Genomic DNA, 27,110 nt, shown 5'->3' with positions numbered 1-27,110 from the left:
TTATGGTGTCTGGCTGTAGACAGGTAGACAGACAGATAGACTCTTCCCCTGAACCTAGCTTCCTATTAGCAACAGACATCTACCCATCTTTTGGTCACAGTCTCCACCACTTCTTGCCCTCTACCCTTCAAACAACTGTAACCACATTCCAAGATATCATTCAGAACCCCTTGGATGATTTAGTTTCCTAGGGCTTACTTATTCCTGGTTTCAATTCTGTCATGGCTGCTCGTAAATACAAGAGGAAAATGACCACAGGCCCCTCCTGCACACACAGCCTATAATCCAAAAAGGAGATCAGGAATCCACGGCCCACCAGCCATGGCCAGTGGGTGTGGCAGTGGTCTCAGAGCACCCTGCCAGGACAGCTACAGGAACACTTTCCCAGTGGCCCCTGGCACTATAACTGCCCAACCATTTAGCACAAAATAACAGGAGAGCCTCCTGAGGCACTGCTCCCAGGTTGGGTGGAAGTGGCAGCCTGGGAACCGCAGTACTCTGTACCCTCTGGCAGACCCGAGTCCCCAGAACCGAGCCAACAAGGCCCGCGCAATGCCTCCCTTCAAATCTGCCACTAAGTAACGGGAAAAAAGTTTTTGTGTGTGTGTGTGCCCAAGTCTGGGCATAGACTTCACAGCCTGCTATCAAGGCCCAGCAGTCCTCCTACATACCATACACCTCTACATGTCACCACTTTGGCGCTAACATCCACCGTCCATATTGAATACATGCTAGGGCTGCCTCATACAGGACTGGTGTATTGGTATTAGTGGGGGCATTTTTACAACATGTTGGTGGGTCTTCTGGTAGTTCAGTAAAGCCTAATTTAATGAAATTCAAATCCATAAACTGTTCCCTGCCCAAGCAGGGATTTGAACCTGGGTCCGTTAGGACTGTAAGCCATCTCTCTACCGATTAAGCCACTGCCTCCCCCACATGCCCTTGTCGGCAGCAACCCTGCGACACAGTACGGTATGGCATGTGGTAGGTAAAGTGCATAACAATAATAATAATAAAAATAATACTAATAATCATCATCATCATTTAATCCTGTGTTGCCCCATGAACATCAAAGAAGCCTGGGGCTGGGCAAGTTGGTCCTGACATTTAAGATGAGAGTGACCAGCCTCACTCATCCGTAAGTGGAATTACATGAGCAAAAAACCCCAACCACCCCTTGGATATAAATCATCACAGACTCAATCCGATCAGAGCACCTTACTTACCCACTAGACCACCTGGCGCCATAATTTGGTACGTGGTTACCACCCTGCGTAGTAAATTGTTTCCTGATGTACAGGAAAACATTTGGCTTGTCACTCAGTGTAGAGTCACCCATTGACAGAAGGAAGGGAAAAGAATGAAGGAAAGAAAGACAGAAGAGGAAGGAAGGAAAAATGGAAGAGAGGAAAGTGCATATCAGGACTAGTTCCTGACCATCCCTCTTTGCTGAGCTTTTTCAGTGTCTCAGTTACACAGAGAGTAGGCCAGCATGCTCTCCAGTACAAATTTCTCTAACTATCTACACCAAACTACATGCACAGTACACACTACACTTCCCTTTCCAAAATGTAAAAAATTATGGAGTCTCTTCACCAAGCCTCGGAGTCCCCAGGGGGAGGGATCATAAATGCCCCCACCATCCGCCCCTCTCCCGGTGACGACTCGAGGTGCCTGGAACCACTGTCTGACTCACTTCTTCTTCATTTCTACAACATTCGCGGCCTTTCCTCTAACTTTCGCTCTGTTGAGCACCACCTCTCCTCCTCTAAACCTCACCTTCTTTTTCTAACTGAGACTCAGCTGTCTGAGGCAACTGACAGCAAACCCTTTTCTGTACCCTCCTACTTTCTCTATACTCATTTCAAAGCCAAAGGTGGCTGTTGTGTATATATACGCACGCAACGACTTATCTTGCTCTCGTGTTCCTGAACTCGATTCTTCTGAATTCTCTACACTCTGGCTTCGGCTTTCCTGTCATTCTCTGACTAAATATATCTGTGCTGTTTACTTATCCCCTAATTCTACTGACTATCAAAAATTCTTCGACTATCTTACTTCTACGATGGAACACATTCTATCCATTTCTCCTTTCTCAGAAATCTCCATTCTAGGAGATTTCAATGTTCACCACCACCTTTGGCTCTCCTCTCCTTTCACTAATCCACCTGGTGAACAAGCCTACATCTTTTCTATCCTTAATGACTTAGAGCAGCTTGTACAGCACCCTACCCGTATCCCTGACCGCCTTGGAGAGAGCTCCAACATACTTGACCTCTTCCTCACAACTAATCCTTCTGCTTACTCTGTTAATCTTTTCTCTCCGTTGGGTTCCTTCAATCACAACCTTATCACCTTAACCTGTCCTATCACTCCGGTATGGCCTGTGGACCCTCCAGGGAAACGTCGTCTGTGGCATTTTGGAGCCGCGGACTGGGAGGCCCTCAGGCAGTACTTCTTTGATTTTCCCTGGAATGATTATTGCTTCCATGGACGTCAGCCACCTGAGTGTGCCTTGCGCATTACGGAGGTTATTCTCTCGGGCATGGAAGCATACATTCCTTTCTCATATCCTTTGACTAACGCAAGAAAGCCTTGGTTTAATCACGCTTGTTCTAATGCTGTCCGCAACGAGGAGAGGGCCTACAAAAGGTACCGGAGCCAACCCACCACTGAATCACATCATCTTTACGTTTCTGCCCGGAATCGTGCTAAGTCTGTTCTTCGCTCTGCTAAAAATAATTTCATCCGTACTAAATGCTCTCAACTCTCCAACTCGAATTCTTCCCGCTCCTTCTGGCACCTTGCCAAAAACCTTTCTAACAACTTTACCTCATCATCCTTCCCTCCTCTTTTCTACTCTGACGGTTCTGTAGCTATTTCTTCTACTGATAAAGCAGATCTCTTCGCACAGTCTTTCTCCTCCAATTCCACCTTAGACGATTCCAGTGCTGTTCCTCCATCACTTCCCCCCTCTGACTTCCTCATGGCTGACATTAAAATTTCTTCAGCTGATGTATTTTCTGCCATCACTGGCCTCAGTACTAACAAGGCATATGGGCCTGATGGGGTCCCTCCTGTTGCTCTCAAGAACTGTGCTTCTGTGCTTACACCCTGCCTAGGCAAACTCTTTCGCCTTTGTCTGTCAACTTGTACCTTTCCTTCTTGCTGAAAGTTTGCTCTCATTCAGCCAGTACCAAAGAAGGGTGACCACTCCCAACTCTCCAACTATCGTCCAATTGCTTTAACGTCCTGTATTTCAAAAGTTCTCGAGTCAATTCTCAATAGAAAAATTTTAAGGCATCTTTCCTATCACAACCTTCTTTCCGATCGTCAGTACGGGTTCCGTCAGGGACGCTCCACTGGAGATCTTCTCACCTACCTTTCAGACTCCTGGTCATCCTCCTTTTGGGACTTTGGCGAAAGCTTTGCTATTGCACTTGACATCTCAAAGGCTTTTGATCGAGTCTGGCATAAATCTTTAATTTCCAAACTGCCCTCCTACGGTTTCTATCCTTCTATCTGTGCCTTCATCGCTAGCTTCCTTTCTGGTCGTTCTATAGCCGCTGTTGTAGACGGCCATCGTTCTTCTCCTAGATCTATCAACAGTGGTGTTCCTCAGGGCTCTGTCCTATCACCAACTCTCTTCCTTTTATTCATCAATGATCTTCTAAGCTGTACATCTAACCCTATCCACTCATACGCTGATGACTCCACCCTTCACCTTTCCATTTGGTTCCCGCAACGCCCATCTCAGCAGTTACTTCAACAAGCAAGGGATGAGGCTATGGCACACCAAATATCTGACTTGGCTCGTATCTCTGACTGGGGTAAAAATAATATGGTTGTTTTTAATGCATCTAAGACTCGGTTCTTACACCTATCAACCCGACAAAATCTTCCACAGGTATACCCACTAATGTTTAATAATATTCAGCTTAATCCTGCATCATCCTTGAACATGCTTGGGGTTTCATTTACTCGAGACTTATCTTGGAGAGATCATTTTGCATCTCTTGTAAAATCTGCTTCCAAGAGATTGGATGTGCTAAGCTGACTCCGCTCTTTCTTTACCCCTGCACAATTGTTGACTCTATACACGGGTTTTATCCGCCCCTGTGTGGAGTACAACTCTCATGTGTGGGGAGGCTCCCCACATGCAGCTCTTCTCAATAGGGTGGAGTCAAAGGCTCTTTGTCTCATTAATTCTCCTCCTCTTACTGACTCCCTTCAACCTCTGTCTCTTCGCTGCACTGTTGCATCTTTATCTCTTTTCTATCGGTACTTTAATGGTCACTGCTCCTCTGAACTGTCTGCTTGCATTCCTCCACCTCTATGACGGGTGCGTAGCACCCGTCTGGCAGCAAACTCTCATCCCTTTTCTGTCCAACTCTCTAATGCAAGAGTTAACCGTTACTCCCAGTCTTTCATTTATGCAACAGGTCAACTCTGGAACTGTCTCCCTCTGTCTGTATTTCCTGCTGCCTATGATCTCCAGTCTTTCAAACGCAGTGTGTCCAGGCATCTCAAAATGATCGGATCTTGAATTTTGCTCTCTATTGTATTTTGTTTTTCTCTTGGAGGGAACTGTTACTGAAGGCTCATGGCCTTTGGTTTCTTCTTCCTAGCAAAAAAAAAAAAAAAAAAAAAAAAAAAAAAGCGCTACACGGAGCAAGTGCATGATTGGTGCCCCCACCTACCAGGGAAATAATGATTCCATCCATCCATCATCCAATCCTACATTGCCCTATGAGGAGCATCGGAGCCCGGGGCTTGGCATTTATGATGAAAGTGACCAGCCTCACTCATCCCTGAGTGGCATTACATGAGCAATCAACCCCAACCACCCCTTAGATATAAACCTTCACCAGCTCAATCTGACTGGAGTGCAATAATTACCCACTAAACCACCAGGCACCAAAATTTGGTTTTATGGTTACCACCCAGCACAGTACATGGTTTCCTGGTGTACAGGAAACCATTTGGCTTGTCACTCAGTGTAGAGTCACCCACAGGCTGAAGGAAGAGAAAAGAATGAAGGAAAGAAAGACAGAAGAGTGTAAAGTCACCCATAGGCAGAAGGACAAGGCAAGAATCATGAAAAGATAAACAGAAGAGGATGGAAGGAAAGAAGGATGGAGGAGAGGAAAGGGGAGACACCCGACAGCAGCACTACATCAAGTGAGTGGATGGTGAGCGCCCCCATTTACCACAATTAATCATCATAATGATCATCATCCGGACCTCCTTTCCCACTCTAGGGCAGAGTGAGGAGCAGCAACATCCAGATTTTGCCCACTCCAATGGGTCATGTTTCCATTCACTCATCATTCAAGCCCCCAGAATCCTGGCTCTATCTGATACACCAAAAAACTTCACCACATTCTGCAGCTTCACACAAACGTATCTGACTGAGTCAATCTGAACACTGTCACATTAAAAAGGGGTGCCAAATCCCTGATCATGCACGTCTCACAACATTCATCCAGCCAGATCGATCTCTTCATAGTCCCCTAGCCTAACCGACTTCCGTACCTCTCTTCCTCATACACTCATCCATCATATCCCTCCACCTTCTCCTTGGTCTACCTCGCTTCCTCCCTCCTTTAAATTCGCTCAGATATACCTTTTTCACCACTCTATTGTTATCCAGTCTTTCCACATGACCATACCATCTCAGTATACTCTCTTCGATTCTGGTGTCCACACACTTTCCTCACTCCGCATCTTTCATGAATCACATTATTTCATATCCTATGCACTCTGTACTTCAAATACATTTCTCAGCAGTCCCATCTCCACCGCTCTCACTCCTGACTTTTCATTTTCATGCCACACCAAAGTTTAACATCCATATGTTAAAGTTGGCACTAACACTCTTTCATGAAAGCCTCGCACAGCTGCAACACTCAAGCCTTTGTTTCTTATCAAGGCCTTCATAGCACCAGTACTTCTCTTCCTTGTGTCACTCTACTTTCCACTTCTTTTGCACATTTTCCACTCTTTTCTATCACCGTACCCAGGTACTTGAACTCTCTCACCAACTCCAGTCTCTCTCCATTCACCATAACATCACACTGGGAGTCATCTTCTCTCTCGATTACCATAACTTTACCCTTTTCTACATTTACTCTCAAAGCACAATGGTCACAGACATCACCAAAACTTTGCATTAGTCTACCAAGCTCTTGTCCATTATTTGCAAGTAGCACTGCATCATCAGCATACAACAAATTTGAGATATTCCATCCATCACCAATCATTACCAATACCATCCTTCTCTTCATTACTTGTGCTTTTACTTCCCTCATCACCCCATCCATATATATATATATATATATATATCTATCTATCTATCTATATATATATATATATATATATATATATATATATAGAACAACCATGGGAACATCATACAGCCTTGTCGCATGCCCACACTGATCATTAACCATTTACTTAGATGCCCATTTACCCTTACACATGCTTACTCCAGTCTCTCTCCATTCACCATAACATCACACTGGGAGTCATCTTCTCTCTCGATTACCATCACTTTACCCTTTTCTACATTTACTCTCAAAGCACAATGGTCACAGACATCATCAAAACTTTGCATTAGTCTACCAAGCTCTTGTCCATTATTTGCAAGTAGCACTGCATCATCAGCATACAAAAAATTTGAGATATTCCATCCATCACCAATCATTACCAATACCAACCCTCTCTCAATTACTTGTGCTTTTACTTCTCTCATCACCCCATCCATATATATATATATATATATATATATATATATATATATATATAGAACAACCATGGGGTCATCATACAGCCTTGTCGCATACCCACACTAATCATTAACCATTTACTTAGATGCCCATTTACCCTTACACAAGCTTCACTTCACTACCATCATAAAAGCTCTTGATGGCACCTAGCAGCTTACCATCTCCACCGTACATGCACAATACCTTTCACAATCCTTCTCTGTCTACTTTGTCGTATGCTTTTTCCAGATCCATAAATGTCATAATCACATTAAAGTCCATCTCGTAAGCCTTCTCCACTATCCGTCTCAAAGCAAATATTTGATCCACACATCCTCTGCCACTCCTAAAGCCACCCACTTGATCACTCACAAGGACTTCTGATGTATCTCTTACTTTCTCTATAAAAATTCTTCCATACACCTTCCCTACAACACTCAGTAAAATTATGCCACAATAATTCTTGCTGTGATTTTAATAATGTTAATAATAATAATAATAATAAACAGGGATGTGTCATGTCTTCATGGTTGTTCAATGTGTTCATGGATGGGGTAATAAAAGAGGTACAAGGTAGGGTAGTGGATGTTGGAGTGGCCCTGACGAGAGAGGGTAGTGTTTGGAAACTCCCTGTACTGTTGTTAGCAGATGATACTGTGTTGTTGAGTGAAGATGAAGGGGAGCTGCAGGGCTTGGTGGATGAGTTTGGGAGAGTGTTTAAGAAACAGAATCTAAAGGTGAATGTAGGGAAGAGTAAAGTGATGGTCTTTGAGAGAGGTGAAGTCAGTGAATGTACAGCGAGGTTGGATGGTGAGGAATTGGAAAATGTGAGTACATTTAAGTACTTGGGTAGTGTGATGAGTAAGGATGGAGCATTGGAGGGTGAAGTGCTTGAAAGGGTACAGCAACGAAGAAAGGTTGCTGGTTCCTTGAAAGCAGTGATAAGAAGCAGGGAAGTGAGCATGGAAATGAAAAAGTTACTACATGACAGTATTATGATACCAACTCTTAACGTATGGAAGTGAAACTTGGACGTTGTTGGAAGGACACAAGTCAAAAGTGAGAGCAGTGGAAATAAGTTATTTAAGAGAAGCCTGTGGAGTCACATGGAGAGACAGGCTGACAAATGAGGACATAAAGGAGTGTTGTGGTGTGGATGTGGATGTGATAGGAAGCTTTAGGAGGAATACACTGAGGTGGTTTGGCCATGTGGAGAGGATGGAGGGTGAAAGACTGATGAAGATAGTGTATGTGAGTGAGGTGGAGGGGGGGAGAGGGAGGGGGAGGCTGAGGATGAGATGGAGGGATGGGGTGGAGAGGTATATGAGAGAAGGGGGTGTGAGTTGGGAGCAGGCCAGTGAAATGGCGAGGGACAGGGTGACGTGGAGGAGACTTGTTTGTGGCCACCCCGAACGGGACTGAGGCGTCTGGCAATAGATAGATAGATAGATAATAATAAGTTTACTGTAATAGTAATATCTGATATGTCTTATAATATTTGTAACAAAGTAACAGTCTCAGATTGCAATTTGACTTGACTTACGAGTAGTTGTGTATGGATGCTTCCTGTCTGTTTTTTTTTTTTTTTTTTTTTACACGAGGAAGAAAGAACCAAAGGCCACGAGCCCGCAAAACTGTGTTCTTCCAGGCGAAAAACAAAATACAAGAGAGAGCCAAATTAAAGATCCGATCATTTCAAGATCCCTGGACACACTGCGTTGGAAAGACTGGAGATCATAGGAAGCAGGAAATACAGACAGAGGGAGACAGTTCCAGAGTTGACCTGCTGCATAAATGAAGGACTGAGAGTAACGGTTAACTCTTGCATTAGAGAGCTAGACAGAAAAGGGATGAGAGTTTGCTGGTAGACTGATGCTACGCGGCCATCGTAGGGGTGGAGGAATGCATGCAGACAGTTCAAAGGAGCAGTGACCACTGAAGTAGTGACAGAAAACAGATAAAGATGCAACAGTGCGGTGAAGAGACAGAGGTTGAAGGGAGTCAGTAAGAGGAGAGTTGATGAGACAAAAAGTCTTTGACTCCACCCTATTGAGAAGAGCTGTATATGGGGAACCTCCCCACACATGAGTGTTGTACTCCACACAAGGGCGGATAAAACCCGTGTATAGAGTCAACAATTGTGCAGGGGTAAAGAAAGAACGGAGTTGGCTTAGCACTCCTAATCTCTTGGAAGCAGATTATACAGGAGATATAATATGATCTTTCCTAGACGAGTTCTGAGTAAATGAAACCCCAAGCATGTTCAAAGATGATGCAGGATTGAGCTGGATATTATTAAACATTAGTGGGTACAGCTGTGGACGATTTTGTTGGGCTGATAGGTGTAAGAACTAAGTCTCTGATGCATTAAAAACAAGATTATTTTTACCTCAGTCAGAGATACGAGCCAAGTCAGACATTAGGTGTGCCATAGCCACATCCCTTGTTTGTTGAAGTAACTGCTAAGCTGGACGTTGCGGGAACCGAATGGAAAGGTGAAGGGTGAAGTCATCAGCGTATGAGTGGATAAGGTTAGATGTACAGTTTAGAAGGTCACTGATGAATAAAAGAAAGAAAGTTGGTGATGGGACAGAGCCCTGAGGAACACCATTGTTGATAGATCTAGGAAAAGAATGATGGCCGTCAATAACAGCAGCTATAGAACGACCAGAAAGGAAGCTAGAGATGAAGGCACAGATAGAAGGATAGAAACCATACGAGGACAGTTTGGAAATTAAAGATTTATGCCAGACTCGATCAAAAGCCTTTGAGATGTCAAGTGCAATGACAAAGCTTTCGCCAAAGTCCCAAAAGGAGGGTGACCAGGAATCTGAAAGGTAGGTGAGAAGATCGCCAGTGGGGCGTCCCTGATGGAACCCATACTGACGATCAGAAAGAAGGTTGTGATAGGAAAGATGCTTTAAAATTTTTCAATTAAGAACTGACTCGAAAACTTTTGAGTTACAGGATGTTAAAGCAAGTGGACGATAGTTAGAGGGTTGGGAATGGTTGAATCAAAGCAAACTTTCAGCAAGAAGGAAAGGTCCAAGTTGAAAGACAAAGGCGAAAGAGTTTGCCTACGCAGGGTGTAAGCACAGAAACACAGTTCTTGAGAACAACAGGAGGGACTCCACCAGGCCCATATGCCTTGTTAGTATTGAGGCCTGTGATGGCAGAAAATACAACAGCTGAAGAAATTCTAATGTCGGCCATGAGGACATCAGAGTGGGGAAGTGATGGAGGAACAGCTCCGGAATCGTCTAAGGTGGAATTTTAGGAGAAAGTCTGAGCGAAGAGATCTGCTTTATCAGTAGAAGAAATAGCTACAGAACCATCAGAGTAGAAAAGAGGAGGGAAGGATGATGTGGTAAAGTTGTTAGAAAGGTTTCTGGGCAGGTGCCAGAAAGAGCAGGAAGAATTCGAGTTGGAAAGTTGAGAGTATTTAGTACGGATGAAATTATTTTTAGCAGAGCAGAGAACAGACTTAGCATGATTCCGGGCAGAAACATATAAAGGATGTGATTCAGGGGTGGGTTGGCTCCGGTACCTTTTATATGCCCTTGCCTTGTTGTGGACAGCATTAGAACGGGCGTGATTAAACCAAGGGTTTCTTGCATTAGTCAAAGGATATGAGAAAGGAATGTATGCTTCCGTGCCCGAAAGAATGACCTCCGTATTGCACAGGGCACACCCAGATGGCTCCCGGCCATGGAAGCAATAATCATTCCAGGGAAAATCAAAGAAATACTGCCTGAGGGCCTCCAAATCTGCAGCTCCAAAGTGCCACAGACGACGTTTCTTTGGACGGTCCACAGGGCGCACCGAAGCAATAGGACAAGTTAAGGTGATAAGGTTGTGATTGGAGGAGCCCAACGGACAGAAAAGATTAACAGTGTAAGCAGAAGGATTAGTTGCATGGAAGAGGTCAAGTATGCTGGAGCTCTCTCCAAGGCAGTCAGGGATACAGGTTGGGTGCTGTACAAGCTGCTCTAGGTCATTAAGGATAGAAAAGGTGTAGGCTTGTTCACCAGGTGGATCAGTGAAATGAGAGGAGAGCCATAGGTGGTGGTGAACACTGAAATCTCCTAGAATGGAGATTTCAGAGAAAGCAGATATGGATAGAATGTGTTCCATCGTAGAAGTAAGACAGTCGAAGAATTTATGATAGTCAGTAGAATTAGGGGATAAGTAAACAGCGCAGACATATTTAGTCAGAGAATGACAAGAAAGCCAAAGCCAGAGTGTAGAGAATTCAGAAGAATCAAGTTCAGGAACACGAGAGCAAGATAAGACGTTGCGTATATGTACACAACAGCCACCTTTGGCTTTGAAATGAGTATAGAGAAAGTAGAAGGATACAGAAAAGGGTTTCCTGTCAGCTGCCTCAGACAGCTGAGTCTCAGGAAAAGAAGGTGAGGTTTAGAGGAGGAGAGGTGGTGCTCAACAGAGTGAAAGTTGGAGGAAAGGCCACGAATGTTGCAGAAATGAAGAAGTGAGTCAGACAGTGGTTCCAGGCAGCTCAAGTCGTCACCGGGAGAGGGGCGGAAGGTGGGGGCATTTATGGTCCCCCCTTTGGGGACTCCAAGGCTATGTATTTCGAAGCCATGATTGTTTTTAAATTTTGGAAAGGGAAGTGTAGTGTGTACTGTATATGTAGTTTGGTGTTGACAGTTAGAGACACTTGTACTGAAGAGCATGCTGGCCTACTCTCTGCGTTACTGGGACACTGAAAAAGTTCAGCAAAGTGGGATGGTCGGGAACTTGTCCCAAGGGCTGATGAAATGGGAGCTCCAGCTCTCCCTGTCATCAGCTTTCCATCCACCTTGGAAGCACTGGCCTGCTCGAATGGTGTTATTTGCATGGCTAGTTACCAAGTCTGTAGCTACGCTTCAATTTTGTGGTAATACTTCCCGAGATTAATGGTACCCCACTATCTCTACTGACTAGAATTAGTGTACTGAATATAAGCATATAATAAAAAATGGAGAAACCAAGAGCTCTAAAAATTCTATTTATCTATAGCCAGATGCCATGATCCCCTAAGGAGTGGCTGTTTGTCTTTGAGATAGCTGTTTTACGGGAAGGGACTCTAACCCTCCACCAACCCAACTGTTGACACATAGCAAACACATAAGGGCTAGTTATATGGTTATCACCCAGTGTTGTAAATGGTTTGCTTGCAGGAAACCATTAGGCTTGTCACTCAGTGTAGCGCTGCCTGAAATGGAATCATGAGTAGCAAAAACTGAGAGGAAGCATGGGAGATATAGGATGAAAGGAGAGGAGACACAGTAAAAGAAAGATAAAAGTAAAGGAAAAAGTAGGCAGTGCCACTTCAAGTGCGTGGATGATGGTTGCTACCACCTACTACAAACCAAATATACATTACAGTATTTAAATCTACAGAGCACCATGTCTATATTTTTAGATGCACTTGAACTGCTACCAAAGACCTAAAATTCTGACAACTTCTTGCAGCTTGCAGGAAAACACAGGACTCAAGCTCTTGCTGCCAAAGACATTATTCTATCATCACCATCATCATCATTATGAGCAAAAGACATTACCAACATCTTGCTCCTTCCCAGGAACTCCCAAACAAGCAATGGAAATGGGAGAACTGCATCCACGCATCTTTATCTTCACATATAGCATCTCTCTCATTGCCACATACTCTTCCTCTTCCTTCTCCCCCATGAATTTACTTCTTCACTCTCTTCTTCTGTGCCTCATAAGATCTTTCCCTACCAACATTTTCCTCAATCGCATTTTCAAGGTCACCTTTTCTACATGCACTCGTTGACACCCTATCAATGTGCACTCTGTATTTCTATAACATCACATACTAGCACTTTTTATCCATGCAGTAATCCCACATCATGTTAAATTCCCTAAATAACGATAAATTTCCCTATTGCTTACACCATCCATTCTGCCCATACCTTATTTTTGTCATTCTTACTGATACATCACAGCCAACATCAGATCCAAAAAAGGGGACTTGTTCTTATGCTAGCTAGGTCCATCAGGCATCATTGCCAGCTAAAGCAATGACAGAGGTCTTGTGTTAAATTGTCACAAAACATTATAAATCACCAAAAAAGAGGTTCTGCAAAGCCTCCCATAACACTTAATATATCGAACACCAAACAGTTTGTCTCACCACCAAAGAGTTCTTCTTACCATGAATTCACAGCACTGCATTCTTGTGTCAATCTGTTGCTATAGCTCTTAGCACTGAAGAGAAGAGATGTCAGTTTTGGGCCAAGTTAATGTGAAAAGAGTATGGTTATATTCTTACCGCTAAATCACAGGCAACACTGGATCCAAACATGGGGACCTGCTCTCGTGCTATCTGGGTCCATCCGGCATCATTGCCAACCACAGCAATGACAGGGGTCTTGTGCCGTGCGTATGTGTCAAATTCAATGAGTGAGTACCCAAGTGAACCATCACCGTAGATTATCCAGACCTAGGAAGGAAGATATATCATCATCATCATCATCGTGATCGCTGTCATCGTGAATGTCACAGTCATGATCATTATCGTTTCATTGTCATTCAGATTCCCAACCTCTTTTCCCACAAGATAGGATGAGGTAGGGTCCATAAAGCAAGAGAGAAGAAAATATGGCAGAGGGAGAATTCATCAACAATATGTCCAACCACAATTTCAATCATACACCTTCCCACCTAAAGAGTGGGCGAGATAGCATCTAAAATAAATATTCTGAAAATAAATAAATATAAAAATAATAATAAAACACAGCTTACTGAATCATACAAAAATATATAAAAATAATAATAAAACACAGCTTACTGAATCATACAAAAATATATATGTAGTAGTTGATTTTTCCTTCTGTAAAAATAAAACAGGAATGTAGACAGATATACTACCAAAGTCAAGAGTCAAAGCAGAGGGAATGGGGACCATAAAGTAAATGGGGTTCAATGACTGAATAGGATGAGAAAGAGAGACATGAAAGATGTAGAGTTAAAAAATACCTACTGATTAGGCGAATGTTCATTTCTGTCTGCTCTATTTTATCTTCTCTGCCAATGCAGATGTGTTCTAAGATGAATTTATACATCATCTTAGAATGCACTTGCACTGGAGGAGAAAATGAAATTTATTCATGATATTAAAATGTATTTGGAATGGCAGAGAAAATGAAGTCAAGCTGACAGAAATGAAGCTTTGCTTTGTAGGATAAAATTACTGCACTTGCAATTCATACATATTTATTGCATTATTTGCAAACCAGTTGAGTGGCATGTGAGGCGTGGAATGACAGCAGTCAAATAAGGAATAAATTTGCAGACCGCGGCTGTATACGTAACTGTAAGCATGGGAGTCATGATAATTCTACCATACAGCACTACTGTCCAAATCATCAGTTCAATAAATGCTCAAGACATATTTCTTTAGTTTATTTTTCCATGTTTTTATGAATTATTTTTCCATGTTTTTATGAATTATATTTAACACAATGGACTTACTGAGATCCTGTAAGATACTGCAAGCTCATCGGTAGTTAGAGTCAGTTCGTTAGGTAGAAAACTGTATGGGTACCACACATTTTCCGTTGTTGATGAGCATGCCTTTTTTCAATGGATTTATTCGTTTTGCCTTTCTCAGCCCTCCATCCTAACAACTCTCCCATGAGTAAAAGATGAAAATCAAAAAAATTCAACACAGTATTGATACAATACAGTCATACTGTACAGTACATAGTTTACTATGTACTCACCTAGCGTTTGCATCAATGGAGAGCAGAGTTGTACACCATGCAGTACGGTACAGTGCACTGAATCCCGTGTGGTCTCGTGGCAGTAATTATATGTACAATACTTTCAGAATCACAAAAGAGCACTAGGACACAGAGCACTAAGAGGCCACAAGCTTTGTAACAACAATAAGTAAGGCAAGGGAGGCCACAGAGTACGCCTTAGCGCTAGGGTTTTGCCACCGCACGGTCACAAGAGAAGAGCGCATAGACATCTCTTCACTGAACGAGATTCACTGGAGAATGAGAGAGTGACAGTAGGCTCGGTAAGCCAGGTGGGCCACTCCCACAACGAATTCTGATTGGTTGGCAGGCTGCAGGTGTTCTCACTGGCTGGCACGTTGCAGGGTTTTCTCAGGCACCAGTTGGCTACCACATACGAGCTGACTGATACACCTTGACGCTAAATACTGTACCTGTATCACATAGAACTGCCAGTTACTTCCCGTTTCGGCACCGGTTGGTATATAATTTTGTTGGATATTGCATTAACAGAGCCCAGCCAACAGCACTGGATATTGCACTGGACCGGATATTGCGACCATGGATAATTGAGAATTTGCTGTATACAGTAATCACATGATTATCCAACGTAAGGCGACGGTATATTCAGATACGTACGAAATCCTGATACAGGGCAATATCCTACCTACCAATACCCTGCCCATACCCCAACCTACAGCTAGTGTAAATTGACTTAGGACCTCCCCCCACAAGGTATTAAAAAACACAGAAATCATAGTACAGTATATCACAATGTTTGTTCATGAAATACCATTCATTAATATGAAATCATGTTTCCCATGTTTTTCAGGACCACCTGGATGCATTTTGGCATGGAATCACTTAGATCTCTAAAGTAATCTAAGGACATTTCTTTGCACCAAACATCTGTCAGTTTAGTCTTGAGGTTATCCAGATTGGGTATCTTCTTCTCTGCCATGATTTTCTTCATCTTTGCCCAGCAGTTTTCTACAGGATTTAGATTCGGACTATTACCAGGCCTGTCGAGGACCTCACCCAATTATCCTTTGTTACCTTTCTTGACTTGTGACATGGAGCTGAATCGTGCATGAAAAAGTCGCACCCGTGAATGGTAAAAAAGTTTAACAAATGATCTTTCAGAATTTAAATGTACCAGCTACCATTCATCATCAAGTTCTTAGGAAGAAAGTAGAGGCCTCCCCTTCCCATTTCACCTGAGAAACATCCCCATACTATTACCGATTGTAGGTCCACTCCTCCAGGAAGGTCTTAGTCCTCTTCAACATCCTCAGCCACGGGGGAGCAAGATTCCTCGGAGATGTCTCAGCTGTACTGTCCTGGCCCATGGTACTGCCACAGACGGTTCACGTATACCATCTTTGGGCAAGACTTCCTGCATCCCCGAATCCGGTACGTTACGTCTGATAGGCAGTCCAACACAGTGTAAAGCCCGTCCCATGGGCTCTGCAGCTTCGGTGACTGTCCCTTCATTTGCTGAGGATTGTATAACCAAACTTGATCACCATCCTGGAAGGTCACCTCACTTGCCTTGGCATCATACCTGCACTTCATCATCTCTCCCGAAAACTTGAGGGCTCCTTGCACTTGATGATGTACCTCAGCCAGCCTTTCCTGAAGGTGTTTTGCATAGCCGGTGGTGTCTGTAGGCAGCTCTTCACCAGGTGGTCTTCCCATTAACAAGTCAACAGGTAAGCATAACTCATGGCCCAACATCAGTTTTGCAGGTGTGTAGCCAGTAGACTCATGGGATGCAGACCAATATACCATCAGCAATGCTGGAAACTTTTGGTCCCATTCTGTTTGTCCATCTACACAGTACTCGGCCAGTTCTTGTCCCAGGGTTCAGTTGAATTTCTCCACCATCCCAATGGACTGTGGCCTTTGTGGGGTCATTCTGGTCTTCTTGATCCCCAGTAACTTGCAGCATTTACAGAACATGGCAGATTCGAAGTTTCTACCCTGGTCTGAATGTAGCTAATGTGGCATCCCAAAATGACAGAAAAACTGGTCAACCAACACCTAACCAACATTTGCAGCCTCTTGTTCAGGGATAGCATAGGCTTCTGGCGACACATATATACCGGTTTCCTCTTTCACTCAGTGGCAAAGGTCCAGCAATGTCCACTGCAACTCTTTCCATCGGTGCACCCACTTGGTACAGCTGAAGAGGGGTGCAACCACGTCTCTTGGATCCCTTCTTGGCACAACACACATCACAGGCCCGACATCACCCTTCAGCATCCTGATGCATGCCAATCTTGCAGAACCTGTGTTGCAGCAGGCTTAGAGTTGTCTTCACTCCCAGGTGCCCACTAGTGATCTGGTCATGAGACTCATCCAAGATCTCGGACCTCATCTTCTTCGGAACCACCAGTTGCCATTACTTGCTGAGGCCATCGGCTGTCTCCCACTGACGCTCCAGTAGTCTGTTATTCAAACGAAGAAGGTCTCACTGACTCCAGTAACTCTTGGTTACAGGGCTTAACCTGGAAACTTCTTCCCATGATGGTCACACTGTACGCCACTGCAGCCACTCTAGCACTGGTTGTAAATCTGCATCCTCTCCTCTACTGACAACTCATACTTCTGCTGCTCTAGCTTAGCATCTATTTCCTCCTTCAGTTGTTCCTGTTCTTCCTTCATTTCCCCCATGAAAGCATCTAGCTGTCCTTGCACCCTCAGTTGTACTTCCCTCTGTTGCTCCTGTAAAGCCTTTTGAAGTTGTTCATCTTGTTCTTTTTGTTCTTCACATTGTGCCACTAGTTGTTCACTCTGTGCCTGCAATTGTTCTTTGATTTCGCTCCTGAGCGCCTTCTGTTTTTCACTTTGGGCCTGTTATTGTGCTTGGAGTTTTTTCTGTCCTTCATTCTGTGCCTGTAACTTTGCTTGGGAGTTCTTCTGTCCTTCAATCTGTGCCATAATTGTGCTTGTAGTAGTTTCAAAATTGTACCCAGCCATGCCTTTTCCTGCCTAGCTTGGCCTCTTGTCTGGACACCTTCTTGCTCCTTGTCGAAGGTTAGACTCACTGCAGCACTGAAATTATCCACACTCCTGACACCAGTGTTGCATCCCCATCCCACACTGCCACAGGCTCCAACAGCAGTAGTTCAGTATTTGAAGGACATTGCCCAATGAGTTGCTCTTCCTGTGGTCAGCCTCTTGGTGTACAGCACACAAGATCAGCTGAGGCAAAGATAAACACTGACTTCTTAAGTTCACTGTCTTTATTTTCTAAATAATTACACTTAATGCTTTCCAACCTCATTATTCTCACAAGCACTGGAGCTATACAAACTTTACTAACTGCAATTACACTTAATGCTTGACAACAATTTCACTATTCTCACAAGCACCGATGATGTACAAACTTCAGTAAAGACTTCACTGTTTTCTCAAGTACCAATAATATACAAACTTCACTGCACTGACAATGCATTACACTCAAACTGAACTGGAAACAGAACAAACTTGCTCTAGTCCCCTTCCCACCCTTATATAAGCTTGCACTGTTCTAGAATTATCTACATTTTTCCACAGACCTGGTGTATTCTACTGTAGAAAGAGAGCACAGTTATCAACTCGGAGACAACTCAAAACATGCAAATTTTCATACTTTACATAACACTTTAAATCATTTGCCATATAAATTTAAATTATAATTTATCAAGCAATCACATAAATACATTATTATAAAGAAATAAAGAGTAGAAAAATTAATGCATAACGTACAAAATAACTAGGTTCAAAAACAGCAGGCAAACTGGCAACTTTGACTCGTACCGGAGCTAGCTACCATAAACATCAGGTAACACTGAGAAACATCTCGGCTACACAACTGGTAAATCTCGCTTCTTAACACTGGGAATAATTTTAACTGGTTATTGGGTGGCCCATCTACCTACATTTTTTGCCTATTATTGCTCTCTTTGCATATATTTTCTTACCAAACATTGCTCCAACATGAAAATACATAACATCCACAACATTATAAACAATAAACGGACAACATAAATGGCCATCATAGTTATCTTTATGAGGATGAATGGCGACTTGGGTGGTTTGATGGGTTAGCGGGTGGGTTAATGGCCACCAGGCGCCTCATCGGCATGCCCCTCGCTTAGCAGAACATCCAGCTCCACTGGTCCAGATCATCCAAGAAGGCATTGTAGTCAAAGCCCTCAAACTGTGAAGAGGTCCCTGGCAAATCTCTAGTTTTTGAGCATATGTAAGGTTCTTTCTCTTCTTCACCCCTCTTGAAAGTTCCGCTGCCTTACTCTGAGTGATGGTCGGGGGTTTCTTGGGGGTTTGTCGGACACTGTTCTCACATAAAAAGTTTATAGTACACAGCACGTCATTTTCACCGCAATCCATTCAGGAATGTGTACTTGACTGAATTGGCGGGAAAGTAGGCCAATCACAGTGCAAGGATGGTTGATGACGTAGCACCAATCAGCTGCAGAAAGCCGCATGGCCTGGGGGATTCAAATCCACAGACACATCCAGTTTTTGTGTATTTACCTAGTTGTATTTATCTGGTTGTGATATACAGGAAATGAGCTATGCTCGTGGGGTCCCATCTCTGTTTCTCAATAAGTCAAATTTTACTTTAAACTCGTTTAAGTTTTTAGACCGGATGATCTCTTTGTCCAGGTTATTCCTAAGGTCTATACATCTATAAGGAAAACTATATTTCTTGATATCCTTCAAGCAGCTTGGCATCTTCAGTTTCATTCCGTGTCCTCTTCTTACTCTCTTATCCCATAAAAACAGATCTTCTCTGTCAATTTTACCTACTCCTATCATGGTCCTGAACACTGCAATCATGTCGCCCCTCTCTCTCCTTTCCTCTAAGGAAGGCAAATCCAACTATTCCAGCCTCTCTCTGTACGACAGATCTGCCAGACTGAGGACCATCTTAGATGCTGTTCTTTGTATTCCCTCAATCTTGTTTATATCTTCCTTTTTGTGTGGGGACCACAGTACTGCTGCATATGCTAACCTGAGGCAGATCATGGCCACTATCAATTTTTTCATCATCTCCTCATCCATGAAATGCTACTCTTATGTTACTCAAAAGTTTATATGTCTCTCTAACTGTCTTGTTAATATGTTTTTCAGGAGACAAACTATCCTGGACCAGCACTCCCAAATCTTTCTCTTCTCTCGCTTTTGTGATAGGTTCATTACCCATCAAATAATTCAGTGATGGCCTCTTGGTACTTTTACCCATTTCCAATATTTTACATTTCTTTGCAATGAATTTCATTTCCCACTTCTGGCTCCAATCACATATTCAATCTAGATCCTCCTGCAGCATTTTACAGTCCTCCTCTGCTCTACCTTCCTCAGGATCTTTGCATCATCAGCAAACAGACTTACATAACTGTTCACTCCCTCTACCATATCATTAACATAAATCAGGAACATTACTGGCGCCAACACAGAGCCCTGGGGGACTCCACTTGTTACTTCTCTCCATCCAGACATCCTGTCCTTTATTACTGTCCTCATTTGTCTGTCTCTCAAAAAGTCTCTCATCCATTCCAGGAGGTTTTCCTTCAGTGATAACGCGTTCCGGTGCGTGACAGCACGAGGATGGCAGCTTTTGGGGTGTTGTGATAACAGACAACGGTGATAGCAGAACGCGATATATATACATATATATATATACTGTATATATACAGTAATCCCTCCAATATCCGACGTAATAGGGCCATAGGCAGGTCCAGATAGTGGTCCTGTCCGGATATTGGGCCCCAGCTTATGACTTGTAATTATGGACCCTAACTCAGAGAAACACCTATACAACTCCCTCTGGATATGCATAGCACCTATTTAAGACCCAAATCACACCAATAAGGAACATAAAAGACTGAAATAAATGCAAAAAACCATAAAATGAGGTTTTAGAGGTGAGTTTATACAATATTAAACATTCTGGGTACTTACAAGTCCCTGGTTCCTGGACTGGAACTGCCAGTTTGCAGTCCACAGTTAATCCTCTGCACTCTAAATTCTAATTTCTTAACACTGCACAACGCTGTAAATTCCTGTGTGTTCTAGTGGCGAGGTATTGCAGTTTATTCACTGTTTATTCACAAAAAACAAGCACCTGTGGCTAGCACTGCTATGAGCATCTGCTCTCGATCGGAGTTAAGCTGTGACTGTTGATGATGGCGAGGTAACAGAGTTGCCAGACCGCAACGGCCACATTACCAATCTCCTCAACTTTCATTACCAAATTTAACTTTTCATTACCAAATTCATAAAGCTAGCATTTATTCTTCACTAATTATATAAACAAGTGGAAATACATGTAATCACTCTCCTTATAATTAACACCATGTTGATTATTTTCACGCTATGTAGGGTAGCAGATTAACCAGAGAGAGCAAACAATCCACCATCTCCATCCTGTGTATCCTGATCTATCTATCTATCTATCTATTGCCAGACGCCATTAATCCCGTAAGGGGTGGCCATTTGACTCAGTTATTTGTTTTACGGGGAGGGGCATTAACCCTCCACCAACCCACTTACTGACACGTAGGGAGCACGTATGGGTTGGTTATATGGTTACCACCCAGCACTGTAAATGGTTTCTTGGCTTACAGGAAACCATTTGGCTTGTCACTCAATGTAAAGCCACCTGTAAAGGAAAGAAATGCAATAAGATGTGACAGGAAAGATGGGAGAAATAGGAAGAGAGGTCTCATACATGTGAAAAATCCAAATTATTCTGATTCATTACCAAATGAATTTTTCATTACCAAATTGGCCCACACTTGGTAATGAAAAATACCAAATGGCAACCCTGACAGGGGAGGGGGGAGGGGGGAGGAAGGAATGGGTGAAGGGACCATGGTGTAACAGCTGTTCGGCACCAGGCGGCAATTCCAAATTACGGGTGGGAAAAAAGTCAGATTTTTTTTTTATTTTTTGTGGTTTTTGGCCCATTTTGGGAATATTGGATCCCAGGATGATTATGTCCGGTTAGTGAGGATGTTCGGATATTGGGGGTTCGGATATTAGAGGGATTACTATATACAGTAGAACCTCTTTGGTCTGGACCCCTTTGATCCGGATTTCTGTTAATGCGGACAAAATTTAAAAATAATAAGCTCCAAAAATATGTTGAAAGTAATTCTAAAGTCATTTTCAGTATCCGCGCGGAAAGCGATCGTCATCCGTTTAGTCTCGGATCACGCTAGATCGCAACATGGGCGCCTGTTTAAACACACGCTAGCATTCGTTCCATCAACTAGTTCACCAACCATTTATATTTTTACACTGTATTTCAAAAGTTAATCCTCCTTACCATGCCCCTTAATGCAAGCTAGCTTCTGCAATGAATAAAGGTGTTAAAAGGAGGAGTTTGCTTACACAAAAATGGGTCAGAATATTCTGCAGTGTTTAATGATTACTGTAGGTTATTATTTGTACTTAAATGTGCTTTACTTGTACATCAAACATTAGCTTCTTGCCCATATGGGCATTATCAATATGCCAAAGATGACAATGTATTTTTTGCCAACATAAGTTTTATTTTTATTCCAAATATTACAGTTAATTAATTAATTTATTTTTTTGCCTACTCGGGCCTTAGTCACTTACTACAATTTAAAATGTAGGCTAGTTTCTTGTCATGGCCTTACCTGTAAATTATGCAATACAAAACTATCGTACATGATTAGTTTGGTTATTTTAGTATCCTTTCATCTTTTGCAGTTACGTAGGATTGACATATGCCACATATGTTAATAATTAACAAACATACCATATGTAGAAAGTTTTTGGTATGAACTGGAGATTACCCTGATGGTCCGGACAATCTGCTAATTCGGACAACCCTTCCCCACATATAGTCCAAATGAGAGAGGTTCTACTGTATATACATATTATATATATATATATATATATATATATATCTAATCTATCTATCTATATATATATATATATATATATATATATATATCTAATCTATCTATCTATATATATATATATATATATATAGTGTATACAGTACGTACAGCGAGTCCTCGAAATACGAAAGGGATAGGGACCAAAATAACCTTTCATAATCCGAAATTTCGTATATCGGAACGATTTTCCCCACTGAAATATACATATAAAGGGGGGATGCATTCCAGGATCCCATTGGACCCCCCACTAAAACTTTACCCCTCCTATTTAGAAGTATGCAATACACATATACAGTACTATACAATTGCACACATAAAAAAATAAAACATACAAATAATTACTGTAGTATTAGTTCACTGTACAGTTAAATACAGACCTGTGCTGCAGCTGCAGATTCGTGTCATTGATAGGGTGCTAAGTCCATGCAAAAGCTGCGGGTCCTCGTGGCTTGGCAGGCAGCTGATGATGAAGAGAAGGAGATGGTCATCTTCTTGTACATTTCCTTTTTCTTCGTCACAGTCCCAACAACTGATGGTGCAAGGCCTAAAGCTCGCCCAATCTCCGAGACTCCCTGCCCCTCCTTGTGGCGTCTTATTATTTCCAATTTCCTCTCAAGAGTGAGAGTACGATGCTGTTCCTTCTTTGCACCTGGTTCCCTAGATGCTGGAGATATTGCAGGGCGCTTGGGAGACATGGTGAAAATACGAAAAGGTGAAGAACAGTGAAAAACAGCGTAACGTACAGAGAAGCAGAGAGGAGAGGACGGATGCAACTTGACTGGGAAGCACGCGAAAATGTGTTTACCAGAGAGGGGTTGGTTCGTTTTCTCGCCGCAAGCAAGCGCGGCACTGTGCAGTGCGCCCATTTTGAACTTTTTGTATTTCCTCTCGTATTGTTTTTCGTACCATCGAGACAGATACAGTACTTTCGTATTGTGGAATCTGTCCTACGTTTATCGCTTTCGTACCATCGGAAATTCGTACTTTGAGTTTTCGTATTTCAAGGACTCACTCTATATATATATATATATATACAGTACCCTCGCGTCCAGCACGGTAATATTGTCATGCATGGGTCACGTGTTGGACCAAAAACGTGTTGGACTAACAATAGAGCTTATGGGGAAAAATGAAATATGTCAGCAACCCTCGGAAAAGTCACCCTAAATACCTACCATATACCTATACATATATTGGTACTATTGTAATTATAATAAATGGTACTGTGCTATGAATGATAACTAACCTTTTAGGATAGTGTTGGTGGGCTTGCTGAGAATGGAAGGTGGTATCCAAGGCTGTAGTTAGTCCTACTGGGTCCCCGGAGGATGGCTGCTGGCGTCACTAGCGGGTAATGGCTGTTGCTCCTCCTCAACCTTCCTCATAAATCCTTTGAAATCAAACCTCCCTCATAAATCCTTCGAAATCACTCTCAGAATCACTATCTTCGTCCACAGCCATGGAAGATCCTGCTTCTGCCTGTCCTAGCCCTGTAATCCTCAGCAAAGTGCATGCTTCTCACACTGTTGCCAGAGCCCCATCTCATGACTGTGGAAAGTGATCGCTGTCGCTGACTCGGTAGAGAATAAGGAGAAGCAACTTTGTTTATAAACTGGTATGCACGCCGATGAGAAGGGTTTCAAAACGATTGATATTTATTCTAAAATATTAATATGTATTCAGTGTCAGGCTAAATGTTCAATGCTGTAGTACAATACATTCTCTGTCAAGTCGCCTGGGTTTTGGTCACACTGTTTTCTCCGTCATATGCTCGGCAGGAATCCATCCAGATGAATTCCATATGCCCGTGGTATCATCGGCAATTTTACCATGTTACCGTTCCGATTTACCATCGTATCCTCGGCAAACCTGGTAGGAAGTGCCGTGTGATAGCCTTCGGCTGCCAGGATCTTGTCTTAAGATTTTTATTATGATCACGTTGGCTTCATTCATGTCGTAGGCCTTGGCAATGTCAACTTTCCTCTCCCTTTTCTTCTTCCTCTCGATGCTTTCTAGCTTGGTGGCATGAGGGAGGTGCCGACGCTTCTTGGGGTTCTCAGAAGGCTTCCTAGGCATCATGAGCAGGGTAAAATGCAGTAACAGGAGCAGAAAATGCAGCAAGAAAAAAGCACCTTCCAATGCAATTATGCGACTGAGTGGCTCTGTGGCGGGAGAAATGTAAACAAAACATCACGTGACAGCAAAACTGTTTTTAATTGGGTGGCATCACGATCACGTCACGATAGCGGGCGGGGAAGGCTACTTGATCAGAAGTTTTTCATTGGCTATCATCATCATGGGAATGTCCAGTATGGCCGTGTTGGACCAGGGGTGATCGTGCTAGAGTGAACTCTGCGGATTTGGCCCACTTCTCGGAGCTCTGTGCGTGTTATGCTAACACACTCGTGTTGCAGTAATTAAATCGTATTAAATAATACTAATTAATTGCTCACCGTGCTGGACTCGAATCGTGCTGGACTAACGCGTGCTGGATGCGAGGGTACTGTATATATATATATATATATATATATATATATATATATATATACTGTATATATATATACATATATATATATATATATATATATATATATATATATATATATACTGTATATGTATATATGAGACTTGACTCTATTATGTCCAGATAAATGAGGGATTACTCAATAATCCCTGTACGATCCGGACACCCACTTTCCGGACTCCCCACTTACCAGACATTTTGGGCCTGGACCTTCGGATCCCAAAAATGGCCAAAAAAAGAAAAAAATACCCCCCCCAAATCTGAATTTTTTCCCACCCGTAATTTGAAATTGCCGCGCGGTGCCGAACAGCTGTTTACACCACGGCCCCTTCACCCCTTCCTTCCTCCCCCCTCCCCTGTCAGGGTTGCCATTTGATATTTTTCATTACCAAACATGGGACAAGTTGGTAATGAAAAATTCATCTGGTAATCAATCAGAATAATGCATTACCAAACAGATTTTTCACATGTATGAGGATACACAGGATGGAGATGGTGGATTGTCTGCTCTCTCTGATTATCTGCCAGCCTTCATAGCGTGAAAATAATCAACAACATCTGACCCTTAGTTGGGCTGAAGCATTGTTTACTTCTCCCGAAATACATACTGTTTTCGCTTTTTACGTGGATACTCTTTCAATTCTGCTTCATTCACGGCATTGTGAAAGTTCCTCAACATTATCAATGCATTAGTAGGTCATAAAATCATTACAGTAAAAGCACCATTTTCATTACAGTAAGTACTGAAGGTCACAAACAATAACAACACACAGCCTCACTTCATCTATGCATCACTCGTCGTCTGCTGCTGTCCCTTCTTACCCCACTACCCACCTCCCGCCGCTCCCCACCCTAAATTTGTTGTCCCTCCTCGCTCTGCTGTCCTTCCTCTTCCTCTTCCTCTGACTCCCGTGCTACTGGTGATGAAGATAACTCCCTCAAGTTTTATATCTTCTTCATAAAGAACGGCTCTATCTTGGTCTGAGTGGTTTTCTTCTTTCTGTTCTGCAGCATCAAGTTGTAACAATTTAGATCTATCATCACTTTCCTGGCCAAATTTTGTCCGAAAATGAGCCAAATTGCTCAGAATAGGGCCAAACTTCATTTTTGAATATTACAGTTCGAATAAAACCAGTTTAAGCAACAGACAAATAAAAAATTGTATTTATGCATAAACTGCCACACGGTCTATCAGCTCGGGACTGTCCAAGGCGCGCGTGGCTAATTTGAAACCATCACGTACATGTAAAGTCACGTTAAATCGAGAAACCCTTGTTAGTTAAACATATCTCCTTAAATATTAGCTCGTGTTAAAACGAAAACTCGTTTTTTAAACTCGTGTTAGTTGAGAGGTAACTGTATATAGGAATTTAGTCCGGTAGCTCCTCGAGTCCTATCTATCTATCTATCTATCTACCTATTGCCAGACGCCTCAATCCCGTTTGGGGTGGCCACAAACAAATCGCCTCCAAGTCGCCCTGTTCCCCGCCATTTCACTGCCCTGCTCCCAACTCACACCCCCCTCTCTCATATACCTCTCCACCCCACCCCTCCATCTCATCCTCGGCCTCCCCCTCCCTCTTCCCCCCTCCACCTCACTCATATACACTCTCTTCGTCAGTCTTTCACCCTCCATCCTCTCCACATGGCCAAACCACCTCAGTGTGTTCCTCATAACGCTTCCTATCACATCCACATCCACACCACAACTCTCCTTTATATCCTCATTCGTCAGCCTGTCTCTCCACGTGACTCCACAGGCTCCTCTCAAATAACTCATTTCCACTGCTCTCACTCTTGACTTGTGTCCTTCCAACAATGTCCAAGCTTCACTTCCGTACGTTAGGGTTGGTATCACAATACTGTCATGTAGTAACTTTTTCACTTCCATGCTCACTTCCCTGTTTCTTATCACTGCTTTCAAGGAACCAGCAACCTTTCTTCCCTGCTGTACCCTTTCAAGCACTTCACCCTCCAAACCTCCATCCTTACTCATCACACTACCCAAATACTTAAACGTACTCACATTTTCCAATTCCTCACCATCCAACCTCGCTGTACATTCACTAACTTCACCTCTCTCAAAGACCATCACTTTACT

The 27,110-nt window shown here is 42.9% G+C and overlaps 1 protein-coding gene across 1 annotated transcript in view; it reads right to left on the bottom strand.

Moving 5' to 3' along the window:
* LOC145402544 (2-hydroxyacyl-CoA lyase 2-like) overlaps nucleotides 1–27,110 on the bottom strand; it is a 172,828-nt gene that overhangs the window by 17,819 nt on the left and 127,899 nt on the right. Inside the window, exon 12 of the mRNA XM_080274549.1 lies at nucleotides 13,069–13,239. Within this exon, the coding sequence (XP_080130675.1) occupies nucleotides 13,069–13,239 (171 nt within the window). The remainder of the gene's footprint in view (nucleotides 1–13,068; nucleotides 13,240–27,110) is intronic.

Source organism: Coenobita brevimanus, chromosome 58 (genome assembly GCF_032717465.1).
Source record: "Coenobita brevimanus isolate Jiangsu-jjx chromosome 58, ASM3271746v2, whole genome shotgun sequence".
Lineage (NCBI taxonomy): Eukaryota > Metazoa > Arthropoda > Malacostraca > Decapoda > Coenobitidae > Coenobita > Coenobita brevimanus.
Note: the sequence above shows the minus strand (reverse complement) of the source record. Positions and strands in the feature narration are given on the sequence as shown.